Raw genomic sequence first — 27,147 nt, 5'->3', positions numbered from 1 at the left:
TCCACAGCACGGGCTCTCCTTGTGATGCGGTACTTCTCTGAGGACCCTCAGGCTACCGGACGAGTGGTGTCCAGCGGTGCCTCTGGCTGAAATGCAAGGGTGAGCTCGCAGCTATAGGAGGTATTCACATGTCATCCTCAAGGGGCGCTAGCGGGCGGCGCGGCATTCGCCATGTTGGTGGTCGCGCGCGCGGCCGCCGTAGCCAGCCGCAGCGTTAAATAGCCGGTGATGTGTGAGATGTGAGTGTATTTCGCGTCTCGCCATAGATAATTACTGTCCGGCCTGTAACACCGCGTTACTGAGAGGGTGGTCCGGGAACTGCGCAAAGCAGAAAAGAGCGGCCACGCTCAAGAGGTTCCACTTTGTGAAAAGGTCGGCGCGTAAGAAAGCGGAGGCGCCGGCGCAGTGTGAGACGTACAGGACTGCTGCCGCGCGTTGAATTCACCGGTATCGAGGCCCACCTTGTGCACGGCTTATGTTTGCTGGCAGGCCAAGGAATTAAAGGATATAAACCTATGAGAGGGTGCAATTACTTGACAAGCGGGTGAGTCCAAGAGCCGTGCTGAGGGTGCTGACGTCCGCGGTGCCGACGGCCGAAGTGCCGTTTTTGAAGAGGTGAGTAATTCGAAGGGTCTCTTCACTTAGCTGTAGCTTAACTTGTCATCTCTATCTGCTGAAAGTGACGTGTTACTACTGAATCTAGCGGAATGGCTGCACACTGCGTTGCTGCGAAAGCGCTAGACGTCTTGTGCATACGAAGCAGCGCTACGTAGCTACAATCAAAACTGCAAACATTCTCGCTGTGTCTGCCGTTCGTGCTGCGAGCGCGTGGCAGTATTTGTTTCACCGTTCTGTCGTGTAAATAAGGCAGCTATGACGCTTCCCCTTTCTGCTGAAAGACCGTCTGAGAAGCGTCAGCAGTTCGCGGAGGAGGAGGAGGAGGAAAAAACTTTTATTAAGCAACCCTTAAAAGGAAGCCAGTGAGGGTGGGGATAAGGATAAGGGGGTTGCAGGAACAGGTGGGCCCTCGCGGTCGCGCTAGGTGGCCAGGAGCCCATGGGCCCTGGCGACCTCTGTGGCCCAGGTCACCATCCGGAGCTGAACCTCCGGCAGTGAGCTGTGCAGCACGGCCTCCCATCTCTCCTGGTCGTCGAGTCTCAGAAAAGGGGGAGTTGGAGTATTAGGGCAAGCCCTAAGTATGTGATGAACATCCGCCTTAGGGTGTTGGCATAATTTGCAGGACGGATGGTAGTCCCCTGGGTGCATGAGGGAATACAGGTAAGGGTTCGGAAAAGTGCCTGTCTGAATGCGTCGCCAAACGACTTGCTCGGCCTTATTTAGCGATTTATGGGGAGGGGAGTAAACTAGTCGGGAACCCCGGTAGTGAAGTGTGACTTCACGGTACGTCATCATGCGTTCCCTAGCACTGCGGAAGGAGGGGAGGCCGTCCACCACCCGGTTGACAAGTCCTCGATCGTGATTGTGTGCAGCCGTATTCCCCGGGTGTCCGCAATGCGCAGGAACCCAGATGAGTGTGATCAGCCGACTCGGTGGTACAACACTGTTCAGTTCATTCCGCACAACAACAAGGTCAGGACATTATTCAAATACTTAGATATAAATACTTCCCAGACACCCCTCAACTAACCCCTGTACAATATGAGGGATCTTGTAACTCTCAACTCGATGCCCCTATAGCCGAGGCAGTGGTTTGGGCAGCTTTACAGCAGCTCAGGACCACTTCAGCACCAGGTGCAGATCAAGTCACCAATAAGGCTCTGAGAAATCTGGATGGCAAAACTGTCGCGGCCTTCACAGAATTTATGAATCAGCATTGGGAAGCTTGCTCGCTCCCAGAACAGTGGAAGCATGCTAGAATTACCTTTATACCTAAACCAGGCATACCGCTAGGCCTGCAAAATCTTCGGCCCATATCTCTAACTTCATGTGCGGGCAAGCTCATGGAGCATGTTGTCCTAAACCGTCTCATCCGACACATGGAAGAGAACATCTACCCCCATACCATGTTCGGTTTCAGATCCCACCTTTCAACACAGGATGTCATGCTACAGATCAAGGAAGACATACTTGATTTTTCGATTCCTCACCTCACCAAAGCACTTCTTGCTTTAGATTTAACCAAAGCATTCGATAATGTGCAACATTCAGCCATTTTACAAGCTTTGAGCTCCCTGCACGTGGGAGAACGCACCTTTGCATATGTGACAGCTTTCCTTACGGGCAGGACCGCGGAGTTCCAAATCGGATCAGTCACATCTCCTACCTTCCCACTAGGCAGCCGTGGTATGCCACAAGGTGCAGTTCTCTCACCATTTTTGTTCAACATCACGCTCATCCCTCTTGCTCAAATCTTGTCTAAAATTCCCCGCCTCTATCACTCCATCTATGCGGATGATATCACCGTCTGGACGAGCGCAGGAAACTGCGGTGAAATAGAGGAAACATTACAAAATGCAACAAACGCGGTCCAAAAATATGCACAAAGTATAGGCCTGGCATGTTCCCCTGCCAGATCAGAACTCCTTCTAATCAGACCCCGATACCCGGATCCTGATCCGCCACAAATTGTTATCAAACTTGAAGACATTCCAATTCCAATTAAACCCGTCATTAGGGTTTTGGGTATGCTCATCACGAATGACGGCTTCAACACGACCACCATTAAATCACTCCGCCACACTGTACACAATACGACTGCGATCATTCGTAGAATTAATAATAAACACCGAGGCATGAGGGAGGCAGACACGCGACGTCTCGTTCAAGCCTTCTGTATCAGCAAACTCATTTATACTCTCCCCTATCTGTATCTCACTCGGACAGAGCAGGAGCAGATAGATAGAATGATCAGGGGTATATATAAGGCTGCCCTTCACCTCCCGAATTCCAACCCACGAGCAAATTCCTCAAACTAGGCGTGCATAACACCCTGGCAGCACTAATTGAAGCCCACCTCACGGTGCAATACTATCGCCTATCTCGAACACCTACCGGACAGAATCTTCTGAAAAGACTCAAAATCACCCTCGACGACCAAATTTCGGATCAGCATAACATTTCTCTAGACCTTGCAAAAAATCTTTATATTCTACCTCTGCCTAGAAACACTCATCCTGAGCATGACAAAGATCGTCGCACAGCTCGGGCAACAGCCCTACATCAGCACTACGCTAGGGATCGAGCAGTCACATACGTAGATGCTGCAGAATATTCTACCACCTCAGCCTATGCAATCACGGTACTTAACTGCAATCATAATCCTTGCTCATCCCTTACTCTCAATCGCGTTCAACATCCCATCGAGGCTGAAGAAGCAGCTATAGCCCTGTCCATTGCTCAAACAAATGCCAAATACATATTCTCGGATTCTAAATCAGCCATACGAAATTTCGCCAAACAACGGGTTCACACGCCAGCACATCGCATTCTGAACAGTGTTGTACCACCGAGTCGGCTCATCACACTCATCTGAGTTCGCGGACTACAGGCGCTTGAATTATCAATTTCTGCGGCGGCAGTTTTGGAATTTCGGTAATTAATCATGCTGTTTATCCGCGATGTGCCCTGCATGACTAGCTGACAGTTATCAATTGATATTAAAAGCTGCAAGTCGTGTACATTCTTGCGTGCAGCGCAGCCAGCCAGTTTTGCTGCCGAGTTGAGGCAGCTCGGATATATGGCGGCGCAGAAGAATTCTGCTGCAAACTTCATGCACAATACGCGCTCGACAAAGATAAGTAGTCGCTGACGTATTCAACAACGTACTAATATGTTACGGATCCCTAACAGTTCAGGCCGGGTACCTCACGGCGCACCGTGACACTGCGCGAGCTGGCCTGAAACGACCGCAAACATGGTGCGCTTGCCGCGACGACGCTCGCGCCGTCTGGTTGCGCGGCCTCAGTGAATACCTCCTATATCCTCAAATAAGTATCCAGGCCACTTCAGTTAAACTTGCCGCTAAACTAGCATAACAGCTTGGCGCAGTGGCACGTCGGTTGCCATGCACAACGTGTTGCGCAAATAAACGCACGCCCCAGACATTCTAGCTACACGGGCACATTGAGCGCAAATTTCGCACAGAAATGGCATTTGAGCGGCAAAATTATTTTATACCACGTTTTTTTGGGTTACCTGATTCCATCAGAAGTCACATATTCACATCGTCTGCGGGGACGCCGAAGGAAATTAAACCGCTCTGTCAGCGATCGCACCAGTGGCGCCATCTTGTTTTTCGGCCTTGGAGATTCGGTTAGGGAGGGGAGTCGGGTTGTTTTGCAAAAGGTTTGAAGACGCTTTTTCATCTGCTTTATCGATGACCACAATAAACGTAGTTTGGCCAAAACTTCACTGTATTTCAAGTCTTCGGGGGAGTCTTCGACCAATATGCGAGGTGAACAAACGAGATGGCCCCACCGGTGCGATCGCTGACAGAACGGCTTGATTTCCTTCGTCGTCGCTCTTGCACAATGGTGTCGACCGGCGCATGCACTCCACATGAGGATGAACCTGGAGCCTCTCGGGCCCAGGTGCGCATGCGTGTCACGGCCGCCGACAGGTGCGAGTGGTGGCAGTGTGGGCTGTGCTAAGGCTATCCGCTGTATGCGTTTTCTCTTGTCTTCCTGAAGCAGCAAGGACTGACTGCGAGGCAGGCCAAAAACCGAAGGAGCCTGAGCCACGTGATGAGTCACTCGTCGTGTGGGTGTCTGCGACGTCCTCAACGCCAGCATGCCCCTCGTCCCGACCGCCTGGATGGGGCAGGAGACGGCGAAGCGCTGCCGCAGGTAAGGGAGAATGCTAATTGACCTTCGCATTCCATCAGAATCGCTGGTTCCTGACCATGCGTACAAACCCGCTAGCAAGCAGATCACTATGAACGGCCTGTGACGAAATGTGGTCGTAAAAGTCAAAAAATTACTCTAATGCACTTGTCTGCTTAACAGTGGAAATGTGAATGCCTTGACCTTTCCTCTCTTCCTCCCTCCAGATGTGGATGCGATGTCGGCCGAGGCGGTGCAATTTTTATTGAGGCCAAATTCTAGAGGCCTGCACACTGTGCGATGTCAGTGCACGTTAAAGAACACCAGGTGGTCGAAATTTCCGGTGCCCTTCACTACGGCGTCCCTAATAGCCTTAGTCACTTTGAGACGTTAAACCCCCATAAACATTTTGAATTGGCAGGCGCCATTGGATGAGGGCAATGCTGAAGATGCGCGAAGGGCCAGGAGATCCAGGAAGGCACGCCCAGCCGATCTCCACCGAACATTGTTGTGGATGGAATTGGCTTATTTACAGATGAATTCTCGGGCCGACTACGGGGAACGGAGTAGGCAGCCAAGCGAACGTCCGTCGCGCGTCTTCTGCCTTGTTCTCCGTCAACGCAGTTTCTGCGTGGCGCAACAAAGTGCTCAATGTATGTAATGAGTTAGAAAAGTAGTCTGAAAATCTACCGTGGCCCTTTAAGCAAGTCCGCACCTTTTGACTATCATCTCATTCTTATGTATGTTGCTCAAGCCAGCATCATCGCTTCGGCGGTCGCGGTTTTGCGCCACACTCCTGTTTCCGTCGTTCCTCCTCTCTCCTATCTAAACGTGGCAGCGATCGTGACTTAGCTCGGGTGTTAAGTCTTCATTCCCTAAATTCTGCGTCATCTTGTCACGTCTTCTTTCACGCCGGAAGCCCCGGTTCGATTTCCACCTAGACGACAATTTTCATGCATTTTGATTCTGTCTCGATCATTACGTATATTGACTGATGACCTCAGATGCCTGGTGAGGTCACAGGGAAAAGTTCCGGTGACCCAATCTGCGGACACCTCCGGCGTCAGCATAGCCATCCAATCCTTTCGCAATAATGAGGTTCTTACTCTAGCCTTATTCGCGCAATGCAGAAAGTTGGGCGAGTTGGTAATACATGTTGAACTTAGAAAAGCGCAATAAAAAGACAGGGACAAGAAGAAGAAGCACGCAGGACAAACGCTTGTCCTGCGTGCTTGTCCTGCACGCAGGACACAAGCGTTTGTCCTGCGTGCTTCTTCTTCTTCTGGTCCCTGTCTTTTTATTGCGCTTTTCTAAGTTCAACCTTATTCGCGATCTCGGCGCTCCACTCTATTTGAGGAAAAGAAGCACAACTGGCTGACTTTAACTCTGCGCGCCCTGAGAGAAACACGAACACAGACTAAACCCTTCTTTCAAGCTAGCGTTCATTGTTTTATGCGAAGCATATTACTATAATACACTACAGCTCGTCGAGCGCGGCGGTGGAGCTACCATTGACCTTTAGCGTGACCACGTGACACCACGTGACAACATGACGTCACAGCAGAGGCGAGATGGGCTGCCGGCTCGCGCGGTCGGCCGCGGCGGTGGAGGCTCCACATCAGAGGCGCGGCAGCTGACCACGTGACAACATGACGTCACAGCAGAGGAGAGATGGGCTGCCGGCTCGCGCGGTCGGCCGCGGCGGTGGAGGCTCCACATCAGAGCCGCTGCAGCTGACCACGTGACGCTACAGCAGCGGTATAAAGCTGAGCTTGCCTCGCTCTCCGGGCACTTACGAGGCGGCCAGCTGTTGGGATGCCGCCTAGAAGCAGGGCTGATTTGAACGAGAAGCGAAAGCTTCAGCGTGCCACAGAGACCGATGAAGAGTGGGATGAACGTCAACCAAGGAAAGCCATGTAATACCAAGCCTAGCCATCAATATGCTTCGCATCTGACTAGGCTAAACCTTAGCTAAGCCTCAGCCATTTTTTTTTTCACGGCGCGTTTAAGCCGCCACGGTGGCTCAGTGGCTATGGTGCTCGGCTGCTGTCCCGAAAGACGCGGGTTCGATCCCGGCCGTGGCGGTTGAATTTCTTTGGAGGAGAAATTCGAGGCCCGTGTACTGTGCGATGTGAGTGCACGTTAAAGAACCCCAGGTGGTCGAAATTTCCGGAGCCCTCCACTACGGCGTCTCTCATAGCCTTAGTCGCTTTGGGACGTTAAACCTCATAAACCAAACCAAACCATCACGGCGCGTTTGAGCTTCCCCAAAATCTTCTTCCCGTCCTTGCACAGCACGGGCTCTCCTTGTGATGTGGTACCTCTCTGAGGACCCTCAGGCTACCGGACGAGTAGTTTCCAACGGTGCCTCTGGCTGATAAGCAAGGGTTCTCCCCGCTCAAGCTTCTCACGCTGATCTCCCTTGCCCCCTGCAGGAAGTCTGGGCGTCTGCACGGCAAGTTCTCTCTCATTGACCTGGCGGGGAACGAGCGGGGTGCCGACGCGTCGAGCGCCAACCTTCATACCCGTATGAAGGGCGCCGAGATCAACAAGAGTCTGCTAGCCCTCAAGGTATGCCGACCTAGCAATGTGGTCAAGGCTGCGAAATGAGGGACGCCGTACTGGAGAGCTCCGGAAATTTCGACCATCTGGGCTTCTTTAACATCCACTGACATCGTACAGTACACGGGCCTCTGGAATTTCCCCTCCATCGAAATTCGACCGCCGCGGGTGGCATCGCACCCGCGTCTTTCGCGTCAGCAGCGGAGTGCCATAGCCACTGAGCCACCGCGGCGGCCGCAGTAGATACAAGTGCATAGGATGTTAAATTAATGGCATGGTATTGTCGATTGGACAGCGTGCGGTGACTCCACCGCAGGAGTGCAGATAATCGCTCTGTTTTAAGCAGGCACTGGACGAAGCCAAACCTTACGCCCGTACGAACCTCCAAAGCGCTGGCGGTCGAGCTCAAAACCCACCATGAAATTATCCTCAAGTAAAAGGCAATGCAAGCAAAAGGTTCGCATGAAAGACACTATGTTCCCAATGTTCTCCGCCGCGAGGCTGAAACTCCCGTAAGAGAGACAGAAGTCAAAATTGTGGTTTATACAAAACCCTGAGTCACAAGATAAGCAGAGAAAGTGCCGGGGAAATAAGCTAGCGATCATCCGCGCTACCGCAATCGTGTAATCTTCCATATATTTCCATCTAACGAGCAATCATTCTCTGCCTTAGGGTTATTGCACACTGTTCCTGTTGTACTAAAGTGCAAACATTTCTGTCCATCCATTGTTCGAGCGATTGCCTCCCAAGTGCGCTTTAAAGTTTTGAAGACGCATGCCATAAACAGTATCAGCAAAGCATAACAAACCATATCATGCTCTACCATTTTTCACACGATGTCTAGAGGATGGTTGATTAACTAAGCTTAGTGAAAATGCCCTTAGTTGTCTTGTTTTCGAGCAATGGCCTCCTGTAACGTGCCTAATAGCGTGGGCAAGGCAGTCGAACACAAAACATAATGTTCTGCGAAAGGTCACTCTTCATTGAATGCTTGCCAGTTTTGACACACAGCCCAAAATGCTCCAAAATTAGAAAATCACAGCCACAGAATTATTTAGTCACCTTTGGCTTTGCACGAAGACATTCACCACTGGATCGTAGGTGAAAAGAAACCGGCTGAAGTTGTTGCTGATGAATACTCATTGATCACACAACCAGAACGAAGTATAAAGCTCAGTGAGATATGAGTTAGTATGTGATCTGTTTTTTTTTTTGTGCGTGTGCATATTTGTACGGAATTAGCGGTAGTTGGTTCCTTCCAGTGTACACTTTGGAGTGCAGAGTCAAGGTTTGCTCAAGGAAAAAGTAGGAAAAGTGATCTTAATTAGACATGGACAGTGATCAATAAGCTTGCATACGAGCAAAATCTTCCGCTTTGCAGAGCACGAGCTCTCCTTCTGACGTAGTACTTCCGAGGACCCTCAGGCTACCGGCCGAGTGGTGTCCAGCGGTGCTTCCTGGCTGAAATGCAAAGGTAAGCTCGCAGCTACATTCTCAAATAAGTATCCAGGCTACTTCAGTGAAACTTACCCCTAATATAGCATATCAGCTTGGGGCAGTGGCACGTTGGTGGCCATATACGTGCGGTAAGTCGTATCCAGGCCAAGGTAGTGCGATCGAATACGGGACTCGGCGGCTGCATTTCGATGGCGCAGAAATGCAAAAGCGCCCATGAGCTCCGCTATATGTTACGGGCGCCGTAACCACTGACCACCGCGGCGTGGCAGGACGCTGCTGAGTACACTCAGCATTTTGTGTGCAGTAAAATTTGTTCATAGTGCTCACATTATACTGGTACTATAATTTGGAGAATACTATTGAGTACGCCCTGTATTTGGTCTTCATAGTAATATTTGGCCATTGTGTCTAGAATAGATTGCCACTATAATTTGGCTACTAAGATGTGTTGCCATAAAGGCTGCCACAGCTGTTCCAAGAATGTGGAGCTCTCGATGTAGAGTCAGCATATCTACTATACGCAGGAGTACACTGGCTTCAGGACCTCTACTCCGCCTGCTGCCTAGATCCTGGACAACACGACTTCTATGATCCTCAGTGGAACATGGATGACGAGAAGCCCATGTGGGTGAAATTAATACGGAGTCTCCAATTGTCGACCTGCAGTCTCATGGCCTTAAATCTCGCACAACATATAACATGCAAATAGACTTTACAGAGTTTCACATTATTTTTGCTGTCAGGGTGCGCCGTCGGTGGGCGCCCTGGTTTTCCCTCCAACGGGATTTCTATGCTATCGCATAATAAAAGCATAGAATGTGAGATGCCTAGCAACAGGTTTCCAATCACTGCCTTTTTTCTGTCTAAACAGGAGAGGAAAGATGACAAAACTCGGAAGACATACTAATGCAACGCAATAAACAATAGAACCAAGAAAGCACAGACTTTGTCACAAATTTATAGCTGAGGGGTTTGCCTTCTAAGCTGTGTAGTGGGGCTCCTGTAGCATTCGTGGAATTCATACCCATCGTTGTGACGGGCCCAGAAATCTCCTCACCTTCAGCCGTGTTGCCACGCTGGGGATGCCATACAAGCCACACGGTGCAGCTCGTAAGCAAGCTTTTGATAAAAGTTGTATAGCCACACGGTGCAGCTCGTAAGCAAGCTTTTGATAAAAGTTGTATGTATTTTGCCCCGCTGATTATAAATACTCGCTTGTAGAAAACCTTTTACGAAGGAAAGGTATAAAATTGGTGAACATGCACACATTGACGCTATTTGGCAGGGTTGTCACAAACTGTATCGTTTATGTCTTGCATCTCCTTTCTATGAGTTCAATATCCTAACACTTGCCTTGGCACATGCAATCAACAGCTCGACGTACAGCCCATCGTTTTGTAATTAGGGTTGAGTTTTTTTTGGCGAGCATAGCTTTCGCACCGCTATGCCCTAGTGACGGTCATTCTGCTCGCGTCGCGTCTTGATGACTCCTCCCAAAAATCATGAGCGCCTGCACCTCTTTCCAAGGACTCAATGCTTAATGTATTCTTGCGTGCGAATGTAACAAAACAAACCTTACTGCATGGCTCATTGGGTTAATGTGGTTGCAAGGTGTCAAAATGCAGGACATTGACCATGGCAAGAGAGGCACACTGTCGCACCTGTTCTGTGTCAAACTGCAGGGTGCCTGCTACTGTCTCTCGTCAGGCTCGCACATTCCTCGCCGCAGAAGTACGGGGCGACTCACAAAACTGAAGAAACCCCGCTGAGCGCCGTGGATGCATTCGTCGCGTGGGTGTCAGCCACGACGCCGACGAGCCCACCTGCGTCGCCCAGACAGCGTGGGTCGCGCGGGGAAGAGGAAGCCATTCCTGGTAAGTAGGACTGCCACCTTTGTTGCGCACGTGACCTACCCACGACCTTCGATGCTTCAGTGGACCCACTTTCTCCCTTCACTGTTGTAGGGCGCAGCTTTTTGGAGCCCGTTTCTGCGTTTCGCGGCGTCCCAGTCGCTGTTGTTTCTCGTAACCAGCAGTGGACACCTCAGTGCCGTTTTAAGCTCCAGTGGAGAGGGAGCTTAGAAAGCAGAGGGAAGGCGCATAACTGCCCTCTTGGAACAGTGGACACCTCAATCATCCCTAAAGCTGTGTGGTGGTAGGGACAGATGTGCGCTCCATGCGTTGGCATTGACAACGTTGTGCCAGAAACGCGACGTTGAAACCATAAGCCGTCGGCGTTCATTGGCGTTGGTGGTGAAGGTTTACTCTCCGATCATTTTAAAAGGAAGTGAGCATAGCTGGCTCCTTGGGTCAGGGGACGACTGAATCGCGCCTAAAAGTCCTTGTGGTGATGAGCAAGAGATGTGGGCTCCATTTGTAATTAGCACTGACAACGGGGAGCGAACTCTCGTGATCAACCATCGATTGCTACCTGCCAGGGTGGCAAGGTGGGTGGGAACTTTTATGTCGACATAAAGACAAACAGGAATTCATTGCCCCTTATCCGGGTGAACATCCCGTTAATCTCGCTCGTAACGCCTCCCATGGCTGTGGTCGCGAAATACTTGCATAGACCTCGTCTTTGAGAACCAGGGATTGGTGCAGCAAGTTGAGCATACATACGTTTCTGCGACCACATAGCTTCCTTTATGACAATTAAGAACGGTTGGCCTCTTGAGGAAGGAATATGTATGAAAAGTAACAACTTACCTGTAATTCTACATGCATGTCTTCCTTGAATTCTTTGCCTCAATCGAAAAGCTGAAACAGCTGATCAGCTGGGCTCAAATTTCGCATTCGGAAATAACGTAATCGTCGACAATTTTTTCTTGTGCTGATCACCTCTGCCCGCTAACAGTCGAAGAATCATAATTCCTTTTCTGGCATATCAGCTTGCAGAAGGCGATTGCTGATTGCAATCAATTAGATTTTTGTGTCGCCGCCGCGGTGGCTCAGTGGTTATGGTGCTCGGCTGCTGACTCGAAAGACGCGGCTACGATCCCGGTCGCGGCGGTTGAATTTCTTTGGAGGAGAAATTCTAGAGGCCCGTGTACTGTGCGATGTCAGTGCACGTTAAAGAACCCCAGATGGTGGAAATTTCCGGAGCCCTTCACTACGGCGTCTCTGATAGCCTTAGTCGCTTTGGGACGTTAAACCCCATAAACCAAACCAAACCAGATTTTTGTGTCGTCAAAAACGGTGTCAAATGTCACCGCAAAAAACCAGCTGTGGTATCCTTGTTGATGTGAGCGAGAACAAGCTGACCAGTCTGTATCTGAATGGAACCCAGCTATCTGCAAAATACGGATCATAAAGTCTTTCCTTTCGGCAATACTTTTGTAAAAGAGCTTATGGGCCTTTGTCCTGCAGTGGGCGTAGTCAGCATGATGATGTCCCTTGGAAGCACCATGCGGCTTCAGGTAGTTTATTCTTGTGCAGATGGTGTGGCGCTGAATGGGTCGTGTACAACCCCTTCGTCGCGTGCGCGGAGCCCTTCCTCGCCGTCTCAAAGCATCAGTTACTCCTCTTCCGGTAAGCGGCAGTTGGCGTGAGAGAAGTTGCGGGTTGCTGGATTCGTTCATGCGTGCATGAAGGAAGTTTCGTTTTCTGCTACGATTGGTATGCGGCGCGATGCACCACCCTTTTGGCCATATTGTTCTGTTGCCAATTGCTGTTTCTTTTAAGTTCGATCCTACTATGTAATCGCAGTTGCTAGCAGGATGTTAATCCCTCTGTTCGCGTTCTTTTTCTCTTGAAACAGCAAAACAGCAAGAACAGGCAGCGAGGGAGGCCCCGGTGCTAGGACGGCACAGCACACAGAGTGGCCTCAGCGTATGAAATGTGTTCGTCGCGTGGGTGTGAACCGCGACGCAAGCATCCCCATATAGGGGATGACGATAAGGGCAGAAAGCTGATCTCGGTGAGAAGAACCTTTAGGGGACACTTAAGTTCGGCCTTAAGGGTATGATTAGGACATATCACTTAGCAGACACGGACGCTGTTCTTTCTTTTAACCGTCACACAACAGTTAACCTACCTATAAAGTGTAATGCGTCGCCTTTATAGATATGTTCATCTCTACCGCCTGGAATGCTGTACGACGAAAAATGGCTCACAATTTTGGTGCAAATCTTGACGGGATTACTGCCGCCACAATCAGGTCACCTAGTATATGGCTTATGGGGGCTTAACGTCCACAGCGACTCAGGCTATGACTCAGTCTATGAGGGATCGTCCCAAGCGGCTCGGGCTATGAGGGACGCCACACCGGAGTCCTCCACTGAGCAACTCGGGCTATGACGCACGATGCGCCGATGTGCACTTCGGTGTCCCTCTCAGCCTGAGTCACTTTCGGACGTCAAACCCCCATAAGCCATAAACTAGCTGACCTCATTGTGGCGGCAGTAATCCCGTCAACATTTGCACCAAAATTAGGAGCCACTGTTCATCCTGCAGCGTTCCAGATGGTGTCATACAATTTTTCTGCGCACGTAGCCCGCGTGTTTTAGTTGGAGGCTAGGTTGCGACAGTGCTTCAAACAAGCCCTCCCAGACTACCTCTTCTCTTAAGGCGCGGTTCAGGTAATCACCTAGATGTCGAGATGTGTGATAATTACGCCAGTTCCTTCCTGAAGTGTCATGTGATCTCATTGTGTGCGATTGGTATGTAATGTCACGTGATGCTGTGACGTGTGTGAAGGGCAACGCCGAGAGTGGGAGCGTTGCGCACTTGTTTAGAAGTCAGCGAGCAGATCGCTCGTGCGTGTCTCTTAATCTGTACGGCCCAGCACGCCGAATAAACATGTTGCTTAGTCGCTCTGCCTCTGCTTCGCTCGCCGCGGCTACAACATAATTGGCGACGAGGATGGGATCCCGCTGGACTACGTGGAACGCATCGCGGCGTTCGTGATCCTGCTGGACTACGTAAAACTCATCGCGGCGTTCGTGATCCTGCGGGACTGCGTGAAACTCATCGCGGCGTTCGTGGAAGCACCGGCGTTCGTGGAGAGCGTTCGGGCGAGGCACAGGGATGGCAACGCTTGGAAATTTCGACCAGTTCGTCGAGGACGGAGACGAGGATTTTGGGTCCTACGTGGAAAGGTTCGAGCACTTCCTGAAGGCCTCCCGGGTGAGCGACGACCTCAAGGTCTCGATGTTTATTACGGCAATATTCAAGAGGGCTTACAAGACGCTGAATACATTGCTAGAGCCTAAAACGCCAGAGGACAAGACTTATGCGGAACTCGTAGAAGTGCTGCGAAGTCATTTCGCACCGAAGCTCATGGTCAACGCAGAACGATTCAAGTTTAATCGGCGGTGCCAGCATCAGGGAGAGTCCATAGCAGCATATGCAGTGGAGTTGAGGCGATTGGCAGCTTCATGCGAATTCGCAGAATTCCTCGATGAGGCTCTGCGAGACCGCTTTGTAGTGGGCCTCTGCGACAGCGCGACGCAAGCTGAGTTGCTGAAGAGAAGCAAGTTGACGTTTTCGGACGCCTGCGACGTTGCGAAAAGCATCGAGCTAGCGCGGAAGCAAAGTCGGGAATTTCAACCAACAGGGACGCAAGGTACAGTCGACGCCGTACGTCATAAGTCAGGCGGTGGGAAACGCCAGCAACAGCGTTCATCCGGTGCAGGACTAGCAAGGTACCGAGTGTCTGAATCGCCGGACTGTTTCCGATGTGGCTCAGCGCACGAAGCATCGAACTGCAAATTTCGCAAGTATCGTTGTCGTGCACACAAGCGTTACGGAAACTTGGCGAAAATGTGCAAGTTCAAGTCTAGAGACGCGGCTAATTCGGTAGCTGTGGAGGACGCGGATTGTGACGAAGTGTTGTTGTACAATGTCTATGCTTGTGCGGAACGCCCAGGGAATTATGAAATCTGCCTTAAGGTAGCCAAGAAGAATGTTACCATGCAAATAGACACGGGTGCGTCTGTTTCCATTGTGCCAGAAACGCTATATAGAAAATTCTGGCCCAGTCTACCTAAAGAGCCTTGCCACATAAAGCTGAGGACATACGGTGGGTCGCCGCTAACAGTCACAGGGAAGTTGACGGTTCCAGTCGAACATAATGGTCAGTGCAAGCAACTTCCGCTCATTGTTGTTAAAACCCACAACAATAGCGACATTGCGTTGCTAGGGCGTGACTGGCTGAAGGCTCTTAAGCTAGACTGGTCAAGTGTGCATGGCGTGTGTTTAGACAAAGTTGCGGCGCTACTTGAGAAGTACGCAAAGGTGTTCGAGCCCACTCTGGGGCTGATCAAAGGTAGTCCAGTCAGGCTGGTTTTGAAGGAGGGGAGCGACCCAGTATTTTGCAAGGCGCGACAGGTGCCATTTTCTTTGAGGGAAGCCGTGTCACTTGAATTGCAGTCTCTTGTGAACAGGGGAGTGTTAGTCCCTGTACAGAAAAGCGACTGGGCGACGCCCCTAGTTGTTGTGCCTAAGGCGAACAACAGAGTCAGGGTGTGTGGGAACTTCAAGGTTACATTGAATTCGTTCCTGCGAACTGACCATTATCCGCTTCCCGTGATGGAAGATTTGTTTGCAAAGTTGTCAGGATGCAAGTATTTCACAGTGCTTGATTTGTCGACAGCGTAACAGCTGGAACTGCATCCGGAGGCACAATCAATGGTGGTTGTCAATACACACCTGGGGCTATTCAAGTACACGCGCTTGCCCTATGGCATCACAAGTGCACCTGCTATTTTCCAGTCTGTCATGGATGATGTGTTAAAAGGGCTTGAGCGGGTAAGCTGCTACTTGGATGATGTGCTTATCGCAGGTTCAACATTTGACGAATGTTTTCATCGAGTGGAAAGGGTGTTGGCACGCTTTCTAGAGAGAGGCATACGATTGCAAAAGGAAAAGTGCAAATTCTTTCAGACGTCTGTCTCTTACCTAGGCCACATACTGGACGACAAGGGCGTTCGGCCATCAGATGAAAAGGTGAAAGCGATAAAGGAGGCACCAAGTCCAAAGGATGCGGCACAGTTGCGAGCTTACCTGGGCTTGATTAACTTCTACGGGAAGTTTGTACCGAACATGTCAGCTAAGCTTAAGCCTCTGTACAATGTTCTAAAAAAAGAAAAGGGATTTCAGTGGTCACAGGAAGCTGAGCAAGCATTTCAAGAAAGTAAGAGCTGGTTAACACAAAGCAATGTGCTGACATACTACGACCAAAAAAAGCCGATAGGACTAGTGTGCGACGCTTCGGCTTACGGCGTAGGAGCCATTCTGTTTCATAAGATTGGAAGCGACGAAAGGCCAATTGCCTATGCTTCCAGAACGTTAAGTAAAGCAGAGCAGGGGTATGCTCACATCGAAAAAGAAGCCTTGGCTGTTGTTTTTGGGCTGAAAAAGTTTCACAAATATCTGTTCGGGCATCGCTTTGAGATTTACTCCGACCATCAGCCATTGGTAGGCTTGCTCGCTCATGGTAAGCCCGTACCAGTGATGACAGCAGCCCGCATGCAACGCTGGGCTTTACTACTTGCAGCTTACGATTATCGTTGGGTTTACCGCAAGGGTCGAGAGGTTGGAAATGCTGACGGTTTTTCTCGGTTACCACTTGCAAATCGCAATGATGTCTCGGATTATGCACATTTCTTTACAGTTGTTGATGAAGTGCCATTGTCTGTTGTTGAAATTCAGAAGTGCACTCGAACTGACAGAGTATTGTCGAAAGTGCTGTGTTATACGATGAGTGGTTGGCCGCCGCATGTTAAAGATGATGACCTAATGCCTTATTTCGTTCGCCGACATGAGCTATCTGTAGATCAGCAGTGTGTTACATGGGGAAATCGAGTGATTATACCTCGTGGGTTGCGCAAACAGGTGTTGCATCTTTTGCACGAAGGACACCCCGGGATGACGCGCATGAAAATGCTCGCCCGTAGCTTTGTGTGGTGGCCTCAGCTCACGGAGGACATTGAGCAGATTGTGAAAAGCTGTGACACGTGTCAGTTAACACAAAATGCTCCGCCACGTATTCCACTGCTAACTTGGGGTTGGCCAACTCGCAGATGGCAAAGAATTCATCTGGACTTTGCTTTTACCGATAACCAGTAGCTCCTAGTCCTAGTGGATGTGCATTCCGAGTGGACAGAAGTGTTCGTCATGCCATCAACCTCTACCGAGAAGACCATTGAAAAGCTGCGGAGTGTCTTTGCGGCCTACGGCCTGCCGGAAGAAGTAGTTACGGACAATGGTCCACAGTTCTGTGCCAAGAATTTCGCAGACTTTCTCCGCAGGAACGGGGTGCGGCATACCAGGACGCCACCGTACCACCCCGCATCAAATGGAAGCGCAGAGCGGTACGTACAGACCATTAAGCGGGACCTTTTGCGACAGGTTCTCGACGAGAGAAGAACAGGGATCAAGAAAACCTTGCAACATCGGGTTGACCAATTTCTGTTCACGTACCGAAACACACCAACCGCAACCACGGGGCTGACACCCGCGGAATTGTTTCTGTCATGGAAGCCGCGCACACGCCTGACCTTTCTCCAACTGAACTTGGAAAAACGTATGGACGACAGGTTCTACCAGACGAAAGAGAAGGCTAACGAGAGAGGGCGGTCATGGAGATCATTTGAGGAAGGCGACCATGTGCTCGTGCAAGGACTACGTCCAGGGGAGGAAAAGTGGTTGCGAGGCGTTGTAGAACAGCGGTGCAGTGCATCCACCTGCAATGTCAGAATAGGGCAGGAACAGAGGTTTGTGCATGCTGACAACCTACGTCCGTGTTCGTTTCAAAGTGTTGAATCCGGGCCAACTGTGTATCCTTCTGTGCCTAGTTCAGTGCCTGATTCTGTACCGGAAGAGTCGTCTACTAAGATCCTTTCCTTAGATACGTCTGAGCCACAGGATTCCTCAGCACCACAGCCTGCCCAAGCATCTACGTTGCCGGGACAGAACACCAGTTCACCTGCAAAGTCCACGCTGCCTGCACCACCGCTCCGGGAGCATGCGCCACCTCCGGACAAGCCACCTCTTCGGCGCAGTGCTCGTTCTCGGAAGCCTCCTGATCGTTATACCCCATAGAGCTGGTGTAAAACAGTTAGGGGTAAAGGGAATGAAGTGTCATGTGATCTCATTGTGTGCGATTGGTATGTAATATCACGTGATGCTGTGACGTGTGTGAAAGGCAACGCCGAGAGTGGGAGCACTTGTTTAGAAGTCAGCGAGCAGATCGCTCGTGCGTGTCTCTTAATCTGTACGGCCCAGCATGCCGAATAAACATGTTGCTTAGTCGCTCTGCCTCTGCTTCGCTCGCCGCGGCTACAACACTTCCCTCGAAAAGCAGTTTTCGTATTGAAATAGTGACGCAACCATCAAACGCACACCGTTGTGAGTGGTAGCGTAGGGCTTCCCTTTTCCATATAGCATCCGTTTTTTTAGTCAGTTTGGAGGCTAGTTCGCGACAGGTATACGAACAGTGTGTCGGAGTGTTTCACTTTGACCTTTGGGGATTCAGCGTTTGTGGAATCGGCGTTCGGAGAGGCGTATTCGTTTCATTTTTCGGTGCACAACCTGCGTCGAGGTCGAACGCGTTTGTTCGCGACTCACTACATGCTTAACCAACATAGGCCTAGGCCGGCTGTAAGTATTTGCCTCCTCTGTTATGTTGTTCAGGAACTCGTCGATGCGTTGACATCCCGCCGTCTATGCGCTATCGGAGAGCTATCAAATGCATTAAATCGGCTCCTTATTTTGATCACACAGAATAAAAGAGTTTCATCTATTTTAATTTGAGCGCGAATCACCCATAAAGCTTCGCGAAAAATCAGCGCAGAAATCGCAAGCTGTGCACAAGTCCACGTCATGACATGTAACTCGGGCGGCATTTATTGCTATTAAAACGTTGCATAGAGTTAAAAAATTGCTGTGGTTCAACCACTGCTGAGCCTGGTTACAGATCTTATGGCGTATGGCGAAAGCTATGTCGTATCCGGCAAAAAATTAGGAGTCACTTTGGCGACTAAAGTGGAGCAAGGCGAAAGCCTTAGTACAGCATTCTGTCACGAATGTGGTTGTGAATGATGATTCAAGTGCTGCCAGCGAATGACGCGTCCATTGGCTGTCTGCGTGTGTTACTGATGTGTGGTTAACATGTTAAGCTTCGCCTGTAAGAGTGGAACGCGACAGCGCCTTGCAACGCTGCCAGGGAGTCCACAGAACGCCATCGCCAATTCGGCTGTACGCCTTGCTGGACGGTAAATTTATTTTTTGAGGAAAGGAAATGTATCTCTCTCGCATATCTGGGTGGACACCCGCACCTCGCCGTAAGGGAAAGGGGGAAGATGGGAGTGAACGAAGACCCCGTATTAGCTAGACGCTAATCGCACTCGTATCGCACTCCGGAGACCCTGGTTCGATTCCCCAACTCGACCAATTTCTTTCTCGGTTTTATTGATTTATGCTGTCTAACTAGAAAGGTTAATTAGGCTATTTCATATTTATATTATTGTATTTCCATCCATCGTATTCTGTCATTCACCTGTCAATTGTTGGAACTGTCTAGGATGTTCGACACAACGTATATGAAACGAGCAATGTCGAACTGAGGGGGGAAGTGCGTGGTGGTGGAGCGAACGCGGCTTCGCACTTATGTTTTTTTCAGCAGCGTCTCCTTCCGCGGACGCTGTTGTCGCTGCGGCGCGCGTCTTTTCGTTTCCTCTTTCTTCTGACCGCTTCATTCTCCTCTATCTTAATTAGGCTAATTGAAAAATTAAGCAATTAACTAAACTCAGTCCAACTTAGTTGGAGCATCACTATACGATCCCTTTGATTGGTTGCATGGTTACTAGCCAAAGTACAATTGGCCCCATTTGAAATTCGCGCACTGTGACGTCACGAGCATTTCGACCAATTGAAAAGCGTGACATTTTCTGTCGACAACTCCTGCTTACAACGATGAGGCATTAAAGGCTTCCGCCTTAATATAAGCGGCTTGGCGTTTGTTACGTTGAGTGCGTTCCGGTGACTGGATAGGCAGCGCACCCACCCTGCCACCTTGGCAGGTGGCATTTAATCACTGATCGTGAGGGTTTGCTCACCCAATGAATGCTGCGGCAACTGCTGCATGTCTGCCCCAAAGTTGTGAGCGCTGAGCGCGAACGCATACAGCCACCCGTTCTCTCTCAATCTCTCTCTCTCTCTCTCTCTCTCTCTCTCTCTCTCTCACACACACACACACACACACACACACACACACACACACACACACACACACACACACACACACACACACACACACACACACACACACACACACACACACACACACACACACACACACACACACACACACACACACACACACACACACACACACACACACACACACACACACACACACACACACACACACACACACACACACACACACACACACACACACACACACACACACACACACACACACACACACACACACACACACACACACACACACACACACACACACACACACACACACACACACACACACACACACACACACACACACACACACACACACACACACACACACACACACACACACACACACACACACACACACACACACACACACACACACACACACACACACACACACACACACACACACACACACACACACACACACACACACACACACACACACACACACACACACACACACACACACACACACACACACACACACACACACACACACACACACACACACACACACACACACACACACACACACACACACACACACACACACACACACACACACACACAACCTTCGCCGAGGAGCCAGTTATGTGCACTCCCTGTCCTTAAAAAATCATCGGAGTATTCAAACGCTAATCTCTCTCTCTCTCAAAACACCCTTCGCGCCTATAAGTGTAATTCAGGCGTCCAGGGAGCCAGCTGTGTGCACTCCCTTAAAATCATCGGAGTAATGAAACGTGTCAGTGCCGACGGTAATGAACACAATGAACGCCGATGGCATATTTATTGTTGTGACCGTACTTCTGACCACGTGGGCCCGATCAAGCAGCTACCGTGATTGTTGTGACCGTACTTCTGACCACGTGGGCCCGATCAAGCAGCTACCGTGAACAATCAACGAGGCCGACAACCTCGCGACGGCGGTGGGAAGTGGGATGCATGGAATGCCCCTCCGAGCCTCAGCGGATTAGTGTAGCAGGAATGTCAAGGGCCATTGTCAGCAGCAACCCCAGCGAAATTCCTTGAGCGGAGGTGACCACTATAGCGGCGAAGGCCGGAGACGCGCCGGAGGTATTGTCCGAGCGACCACGGCGGAGGCGACGTGCCGGCGCCAGTCACGCTGGCAGTTAATTGAAGACTTCTGTGTTCCCGTCTCGTGTTCTGGACATTCGACGGGGAAGCAAGTTCATTCACCTGCTGGAAGACTTCGGGAGATTCCTGGATGAGTCAGCATCTCCCCCCCCCTTCCCATCGACCCAGCTGCGAGAGAGTGGAAAAGCCCGCACCTGCCCGGCCGTGGGTGGTAACACGAACATCCTCTTCGGTCCATCCGATTGGACAGTGCTCGTCGAACATTATTCCCCAGCCAGGGATCTGGGGAATCCGAACGATATTTAACTCGGCTGTGAGTGTGGCCGGGAGAAGCCTGCTAGCTCCAGTCGACTACGGTTGACGAAGACGTTCCCCTTCCACTGAGAGCCATTCTCAGTCCCGCTCTTGTAAATAATGTAAATTAATCATGTAACCATGTAAATACAGTTTTTTCCTTCACTTCCCCTACTCCCCGTCTCCGGCCCACGTTTCCTTCCTCCTTCTGCACAGCGGCGGTGCTCTTGGACCCGATGCCTGGTGGGACACGCTACAAGCACGGCGAAACATATCAACTGGTTGGCAGCGGCGGGATCGTCCACGCTTGGTCCTGGCTTCAGCAGTGGTGAGCGCTTGACTTTCTTTAAGAATCTGCCAGGCTTGATAACTGTGGAATTTTATCACTACCTGTAGATTGTTTTTCTGCACGTGCTCGCTTAAGCAGTTCACGTAGCAATTATTTTTTGAAAGTCCTCGTTCGAGAATTGCCATGGATTTGAGCAAGCTAAAGAAGCCAGATTTGATTTTGCTATGTGAAAAGCTGGGTATTGAGGCCAGGAAAAGTCACAGAAAGCCGCAGCTGATTGAGGCTATTGAGGAATGAGGTGGTAAGGAGGAGGGTGACAAAATTTGGGAGACCTGGGAAGTCATTCAGGAGGAAACGCGAAGGCTTCGTCAGGAGGAGGAGATAGAATGGCAGGAGCAATGCCGTAAGAGACGCGCTGAGCTCGAGGAACTACGTAAACGAGAGCAGCAGGAGGTCATACGTACGACTCAATTTCTCAGACGGAAAAGGGCCCGAGATCGGTTGAGGACTTTTCAGAGAGGCGAGAGCTTCAGAACTTTCCTCGCGAATTTTGAACAGATATGTACGGAAGAGGAGCTAGATCAGGGCGAATGGTCAATGATGTTGCTGGCTATCCTCCCTTGTGATGTCGCTGCCGTATTAGCGCGGCTGTCCGATGAGGATGCCCGCAACTACGACAAAGCGAAAAGTGCCCTCTTCCGATACTTCGGAATTCGTGTACAGACCGTATCTAAAAGCCAAAGTGATAGCAGCGGGCAGCGCTCCCATCAGTGCGTCAGCGACCAGCCAAAGAGCCCCGCTTGGTCAGCTACGCACATTGTAGTTGCTCAGAAGAACAGTGGCAGTCGGGAAGCTGATGTGATAATCTGCGGCACGGAGCGTCGTTGTCAGTCACCTGACAGCGACTATGGCGCTCCAAGCCAAAGCGCAGCGTTGGCTGAAAAGCGGGATGCCGCAGAGATTGCCCTTGCAACTCAGAAACGTGTAGGCGCAGCGCCGAGATGTAGTCCTCCAGAAAGCAGTCGCGCGCTGAAAGCGACAGATGAAAGTTCTACTGTAAGCGAGGTATGCGCCTCAGCGCTGCCTCGAAACAATGATCAGTTTAACGATGAGGGAACGACAGCCGCTCGCGACCAAACACCCGAAATTGAGTTATGCTCCAATGAAACCAGTGTGTCTTTGCCTATTGCCCGCGTCGCGATCGAGAGCCCGCTCGGGGCGCGTCTGACCGAGGCAGCCGTCTCCCATAACCTGCCTAAGCAGCATCCCTCCATTTTCTCAAATCGCTTGGATATGCTGCCCAAAGAAAAAGGCCTTTGTTTTGGAGATAACGCTGCGCAGGTCCTTACCATTTCGAAGGCTCGTGAGGTCGCGGCGCCAGCAGAGCACGTGGTTGAAGAGGGCAAACCTCAACCTGTAAGCCCGAAGCCTGTAAATTCTCACGGTGACGAGCTAGAGCAGGCTTTGTTACAAACAGACGATGAGACGAACGCCGGCGACTTAAGCTGTGACGGCTCCGCGCTACCTAATGACGAGCCAGCCCAGGACTTACTCACTGGTAGCACAGGGGTAAAGAGTACCGACAATAGTGCAGGCTATAGTGAGTCTTCCGAAGTAGGCGCAAGTGATGAGCTGGGGCTAGGTGAGGAACTGAAAACGAATCTAGTGTTGCCCCACTCAGATGGCTTTCTCGAACTCCTTCGTGTGGACAGAGAAACGTTCACCGCTGAGCAAGAGAAAGAACAATCTCTACGCAACTTGAGTCACCAAAGTGACATAGGTGTGTCACGGAAGAACATACCTTCCCAGCTCCGTTCTGGCCTGCTGTACCGCCAGTATAAGGATAGGAAAGGTATCCAACACGACCAACTTACTGCCCGCGTCGCGATCGAGAGCCCTCTCGAGCTGCGTCTGACCAAGGCAGCAGTCTCCCAAAACCTGCCTATGCAGTATCCCTCGATTTTATCAAATCGCTTGGACATGCTGCCCAAAGAAAAGTGCCTTAGTTTTGGAGATAACGCTGCGCATGTCCTCACCAGTTCGAAGGCTCCAGAATTCGCAGCGCCAGCAGAGCACGCGGGTGAAGAGGGCAAACTTGGCCCTGTAAGCCTTATAAATTCTCACGGTGGTGAGCTAGAACAGGCAATTTTACAAACTGATGATGAGGCGAACGCCAGCGACTTTACCTGTAACGGTTCAGCGATTGCTAGTGACGCGCCACGCAAACCAACTGCGAGGGTTTCCACGGAGCGACAGCGCACAGATGTGGCCAAACGGGAAGATTTAATTAAGGGGGAAGTGCGGCTCTTGTTGACTGCTCGACTGAAATCCGAACCGCGTGGCCGCCCCAATTTGGCACCTCGGTGCTCAAGAGTTCGCACCCGCCCCGTGGGAACACAAGCCAAGAGAACGCAACGCGCGAACCCGATCCGAGAGAGACGGATACGCTGGCACGGCATTCGCACTCGTCCGTTCCCTTCTCGCGTTCTGCTTTCTGAGCGTCAGCCAAACTTCAGAACCACGAGACTTGGACGAGGAACAGTTAAGGGTCCTAAGCTGAAATTCCTAGCCTTGTGTCCTGTTGCACCTGCTAGAGCAGCTATCGGACCGCGGCCGCGAAGGGGGCGGCTGAAAGATAGGAACCAGTAAATTCCTTGAGTCGCAACGCTGTTTGTAGACGGATTCGAGGAATAATCCCGTCTTGAGTTGAATGCTTGTTTCTTTTGTTCATTTAACTCTCCTGTACAGAAATGCAAGCTGAAATTCCTAGCATTATGTAATGTCTCATCTGCTAAAGCAGCTGTCGGACCACGGCCGCGCAAGGGGCGGATATGACGCATAATCTCATTTTGAGTTTAATGCTTGTTTTTTGTCTTTTGTTCATTACACTCTCCTATGCGAAATGAGAGCGAAATTTCGGAGCTTGGCATTGCGGGACTCAGTTCACATGCGTTGCCGAAAGGTGCGAGTAATGGCAACGTGATGGCTTCAGCCGAAGCTTTCCCGTGTAATGCCCTTTCCTGACTCCCCAGACGTTATTCCGCTATGCAAATTTGTAATTTTTTTTTTGCTTTAGCGGGAATCATTTTTTTTCTATGTTTTGTATGTATGTTCAGCAGCTCCACTTTCCCTTTGTGGTCTCACGGGAGGTGGCTTTCTGTGACAAAAACCGTGCTACGGCAACCACCCCAAAATTTTAGGAAATTTTTCCCTTTTGGCTAAACAAGCTCTGTGTATTCTGGTTTGGTCAAACTTGGAAACTTTCGGAGGAGGACGTAAATTTCACGCGACAGCTCATTTTCTCTAAAGAGACTTTGTTGACCGAAGACAGCTTGGCAGGTCTTAAAGTCGGTTTGGCGCTTTCTGCTTGTTGGGCTATGGACTTTGCTGGTTGAGATCGTTACAGCTGTCAACGAAGCAAGAAGAACCTTTGGGCCCAGCTGTGACCAAAAGCCGAACGGACACAACTCCAGGTCTCTGCGCGCAGCAGCGTTGGCTGCAACCACTACGGGACCTCTTCGGGCGGCGGACGAGCTGTTGTGACCGTACTTCTGACCACGTGGGCCCGATCAAGCAGCTACCGTGAACAATCAACGAGGCCGACAACCTCGCGACGGCGGTGGGAAGTGGGATGCTTGGAATGCCCCTCCGAGCCTCAGCGGATTAGTGTAGCAGGAATGTCAAGGGCCATTGTCAGCAGCAACCCCAGCGAAATTCCTTGAGCGGAGGTGACCACTATAGCGGCGAAGGCCGGAGACGCGCCGGAGGTATTGTCCGAGCGACCACGGCGGAGGCGACGTGCCGGCGCCAGTCACGCTGGCAGTTAATTGAAGACTTCTGTGTTCCCGTCTCGTGTTCTGGACATTCGACGGGGAAGCAAGTTCATTCACCTGCTGGAAGACTTCGGGAGATTCCTGGATGAGTCAGCATCTCCCCCCCCCCTTCCCATCGACCCAGCTGCGAGAGAGTGGCAAAGCCCGCACCTGCCCGGCCGTGGGTGGTAACACGAACATCCTCTTCGGTCTATCCGATTGGACAGTGCTCGTCGAACATTATTCCCCAGCCAGGGATCTGGGGAATCCGAACGATATTTAACTCGGCCGTGAGTGTGGCCGGGAGAAGCCTGCTAGCTCCAGTCGACTACGGTTGACGAAGACGTTCCCCTTCCACTGAGAGCCATTCTCAGTCCCGCTCTTGTAAATAATGTAAATAATCATGTAACTATGTAAATACAGTTTTTTCCTTCACTTCCCCTACTCCCCGTCTCCGGCCCACGTTCCTTCCTCCTTCGGCACTGAGGCGGTGCTCCTGGACCCGATGCCTGGTGGGACACGCTACTAGTACGGCAAAATATATCAATATGGCTTCAGTGCCGCGTTTCTGGCACGAAGTCGTGAATGCCAACACATGCAGCACACATCTGCCACTACCGCCACATAGCTTAAAGCATGACTGGGGTGTCCACTGTTCCGAGAGGGCAGTTATGTGCCTTTCCCCTGTTTTCCAGCTCCCGTTCCATTTGTGTTTCCAATGGTTTTCGTAGCTTAAAGCGCGACTAAGGTGTATACTGTCTCAGGGGGCCAGTTGTGCGCCTGTCCTTGCTTTTTAAGCTCAAGGTCATTGAAGGTGAAAGCTGGGCACACGGCGATCAAAGCACGCGGTCCCGCGGTCCCGTAGTGAAGCTTGCGCTTCAAAAAGGGTGTCTGCCTTGGCTGCGGAAGGTGTTTTGTTCGAACCCCACTGCTGGACAAGGATGGGTGGAAGCGTTCCCTGGATCGGCGCCCAGCTTCTGTCTTTAAGCATTGTGTGTGGTAAGGCAGCAAAAGTTCTCGCGCTTGTAACCACCTTGTGGTTTTTTTCTAGAGCGAAAGCACCACTACTCGAGGTACAAAGAGTTTCGCCTAGCTTTGCGCGTTTGACCTTGAAGCCCAAATAAGGTCAAACCAAGCACACATCCTAAAGACTAACAATATATGACGGTATCTTGCTGCATATACCCATGATATTCCTGAATGTTATGGTCCTAGCTAATGACCAGCAAACAGTGACCGATGAAAAGTAGTCACTTGATTGACCTTTGTCCTTAACCTTATTAGAATTTCGACCTTCACGTTTATAGCTGAGATTCGTATTGCCTGATGCGATGTCATGCGAGGACGTAGCAATTACGTCGCACCATTCTTCGTTATAAATACTACAGGCATTGCTTTCGCTCATTTACTAGGCTCAGCCGGGTTGAATGAACCTCAGCCATTATCTTTAATTAAGAGTCCCGCTATATTGCACACTACTGAATTTTAAGGTCTTAAGTTTAAACTCCACTATCGGGCACCTTTATACTCTGTTTTTGAATTTCGTAGTTTTATTTTCAGTAATTCGATCTTTATATTCTAGGTGGGAAGAATGCAGCGGAGACAATCCAGTGGACATCACGAAGGATCATGAAGCTGGGCCTTGCTCAGGG

At 50.7% G+C, this 27,147-nt stretch overlaps 1 protein-coding gene across 4 annotated transcripts; it reads left to right on the top strand.

Moving 5' to 3' along the window:
• The first annotated feature begins 5 nt into the window (after positions 1–5).
• LOC149347784 (kinesin-like protein KIF2C) lies at positions 6–27,147 on the top strand. 4 transcript variants are annotated; one of them, XM_089587451.1, is made up of 7 exons: positions 4,654–4,805; positions 8,725–8,817; positions 9,326–9,425; positions 10,509–10,675; positions 12,239–12,331; positions 12,561–12,719; positions 27,078–27,147. In XM_089587451.1, the coding sequence occupies exons 3-6, from the start codon at positions 9,406–9,408 to the stop codon at positions 12,635–12,637; spliced, it is 357 nt and encodes a 118-aa protein (XP_089443577.1). In that variant the 5' UTR covers positions 4,654–4,805; positions 8,725–8,817; positions 9,326–9,405; the 3' UTR covers positions 12,638–12,719; positions 27,078–27,147. The 4 variants fall into 4 exon arrangements, with proteins under 4 accessions (XP_089443579.1, XP_089443580.1, XP_089443577.1 ...); XM_089587450.1 differs by having other exon boundaries at positions 10,484–10,675; XM_089587453.1 differs by lacking the exons at positions 12,239–12,331; positions 12,561–12,719; positions 27,078–27,147 and adding exons at positions 6–99; positions 7,217–7,352 and having other exon boundaries at positions 4,653–4,805; positions 10,484–10,514.

The sequence above is a fragment of the Amblyomma mixtum genome, chromosome 4, assembly GCF_055824585.1.
Source record: "Amblyomma mixtum isolate Tamu chromosome 4, ASM5582458v1, whole genome shotgun sequence".
NCBI classification, from domain to species: Eukaryota; Metazoa; Arthropoda; class Arachnida; order Ixodida; family Ixodidae; genus Amblyomma; species Amblyomma mixtum.
Note: the sequence above shows the minus strand (reverse complement) of the source record. Positions and strands in the feature narration are given on the sequence as shown.